General features: G+C 37.1%; 1 protein-coding gene across 1 annotated transcript in view; it reads left to right on the forward strand.

The window, feature by feature from the left end:
* LOC104942100 (hydrocephalus-inducing protein homolog) overlaps window positions 1-2,707 on the forward strand; it is a 12,833-nt gene continuing 10,126 nt past the window's right edge. Inside the window, exons 1-5 of the mRNA XM_010767296.1 lie at window positions 1-6; window positions 853-1,005; window positions 1,127-1,297; window positions 2,025-2,134; window positions 2,342-2,564. Coding sequence (XP_010765598.1) covers window positions 1-6; window positions 853-1,005; window positions 1,127-1,297; window positions 2,025-2,134; window positions 2,342-2,564 — 663 coding nt within the window. The remainder of the gene's footprint in view (window positions 7-852; window positions 1,006-1,126; window positions 1,298-2,024; window positions 2,135-2,341; window positions 2,565-2,707) is intronic.

The raw sequence follows: 2,707 nt of genomic DNA on the forward strand, positions 1-2,707 counted from the left end.
ATGAGAGTACACAGGTACAGACAGAGAAAAGGAAGAAGTAAGGTGTCCCCCGACAGTCCAAGCCTATAGCAGCAAAACTAACGTGTCTCCGTACATGCACTCTCTTAGGATAGGTTGAGGGAAAGGGGTAGCAAGTAAGAAGAAAGGAACATGACGACATGTCTTGTCGTGTACTGTACTGTATATATCTAATTAGATCTCACCAAAAGCCCTCTGAGGAAGGTACTAGAAAACGGATAGTCTCTCAACTTGACTTCAGCCATTGCAGCTGACACTTATTGAGTTACCCAATATGTGAATATGTTCAACTAGTATTACAATCCACATTATCCTTACACAAAATACAGTCTGACGGCTGTTTGAATGTAAGTTAGCGCACTTAAAAATCTGTGAGCTAACTATTATAATACTATACTAGAACCATGATACTTTATTCATCCCGGGGATTTTTTTCCCTTTTTCCGACAGTTGCTCTATATAAGAATGAAATAAATAAAAGATAAATACAAAATAACTCAAATGAAAATATTTTTTTAAACATCAGAACAAATATTAAGATTGTGCAATAAAAACATACAATTAAATAAATATATTAATATGAAGATATCATGTAAAGTAAAATGTGAAATAAAAGATGAAATAAGCATATTTAAATAAACATAAGCAGTTAAACTAAAATGCCAAATAAAAGATTACAAAAATATGCTACAGAATATTTATACGGTTATTAAAAGTGAGAGTAAATATTTGCATTTTGCACACCATCAATGGTAATTCACTAAAAGGCAGATAAAACTTGACAATATCATTCATTAAAACATTTGTTATCCTGTATGTATCATTCGTTCCTAGCTGGAGGTGGAGCCCCCCAGCCAGAGGAAAGTGAAGCTGGGGTCTCTGATGTTGGGTCAGAAAGTGAAGAAACAAGTAGTGCTGGTCAACCGGAGCCTGTTAGACATTTCCTTCACTCTGATGCTTAACACAAACACACCACTGGACCTAAGGGTATGAAACACTTACAACACATATGCACACACACAGATAAAGTGTTTATAGGGAATTTATACAGAATCAACGCTTGTCACTTCACTCTCCTCTCCTGTGTTTAACCTCTCCTCTCCTCCAGGACCTGTCCTTCAGTCCAGCAGGAAAGCAGAGCCTGAAGGCCAGTGTTGGTTCATGTAACGTTGAGATCCAGTTCTCTCCTCATCAGCACATACCTCCCTTCTCTGCTGAGCTGCAGGCGGAGGTAGCAGGCCTGCTGCTCCCCCTGCTGACCATCCAAGGCTGCTGCCAGGTAGGCTGTCAAACACATATGACGTCATTTTACAAAGCTGGTGCAAGTGATGCTCTTCCTTGACGTAATTGTGTGCACTAACAAGACCATCATTCTATTTTTACTTTATGTTTATTCCTTTGACGTTCGTCCTTTAAAGGAAACATGGCCAGTATCATGGTGAAACTTCAAAGTAATTGTTATGAAGAACTTGCTATCCTTAGAACATTTTGTCCTCATTTATTTCATGATTTCTAATTATTTATTGACAGGTGTATATGAAAATGTTTTCTTCTTCTTTTGCCTATGATTTTTTTCCATGTATATCTTTTTTTTTAATTTAATTGTTGTCTTCTCATTAATTTGTGTTTTTAATCACTTTGTGTTCATTGTTTGTTGTGTGTTTGATTATCTACGTTTACATTTTTCCTTTTGTTTTATTGTTTGTTGTTCTATATTACTTGAGGGGAGTTTCGAACCTATGGCTTCTTAACCTCACCTGACACATTTCTTATTATATCTGGATTTCATGCAGTGTAATGTTTGTTAGCAAATACATAAAACAAAACTATATTCATATTATCTTCACACACATTTGGCAGAAAACTGTATGTACATTGAGAAGAATGACACTACGTTTATCTTTACAGAAACGTAATTATACAGTTATTTGAAGGTCTTTTGAATATGTTTATGCATGAATTAGGCTAGACTCAGGTTAACCACTGGTTCTGATCTGACCTGTCAGGTAGTGGAGGTCCAGTTGGACCAGGACCACCTGGCCTTCGGAGCTGTTGTGCAGCGCTGCCAGGCCAAGAAGAGGATTCACATGATGAACACTGGGGACATTGGTGCCAAGTAAGATTAGATATATATCAACTCATTAGTTTAATTGTTTAGAGGTTTAGATTGTTGTGTGCTGTTTTGAAAAAGATTAAGAAGACTCATTGTATCCTCATTCTTTATCTTTAATGGTATAATAACATCAGTTTTGTAGTAGTTCACTTTAGTTAACGTATTGGATTTACATCTTATTATTTCATTTTGTTTAATCTCTTTTACCAGGTTCCAGTGGAAAACAGAGGCCTTTCCTCCAGAGTTGTCCATCTCACCAGCTAAAGGCTACATCTGTCCAGGCATGGAGGTTCCTTTCTCAGTGACCTTTGCCCCAGTAGAAGTGAATAATGATATAAGACATGAGAACCTGTGCTGCTGGGTGGAGGGGTCCTCCACACCCGTCAGATTCACTGTAGCCGGCTCCTGCATCGTAGCCTCCACCAGCAAAGAGGTTTGTTGGCTGCACTTTTATACAGATTAATTACGAATCTAAAAACACATTTACATTATAAATGTGTTCATGGCATGTACTCATTTAGGGGAGATAACACTCAATATAATAATAATCTTTATTTGTATAGCACCTTTCATACA

This window comes from Notothenia coriiceps, unplaced genomic scaffold (genome assembly GCF_000735185.1).
Source record: "Notothenia coriiceps isolate Sejong01 unplaced genomic scaffold, NC01 NC01_scaffold00004105, whole genome shotgun sequence".
In the NCBI taxonomy this organism is placed as follows: Eukaryota; Metazoa; Chordata; class Actinopteri; order Perciformes; family Nototheniidae; genus Notothenia; species Notothenia coriiceps.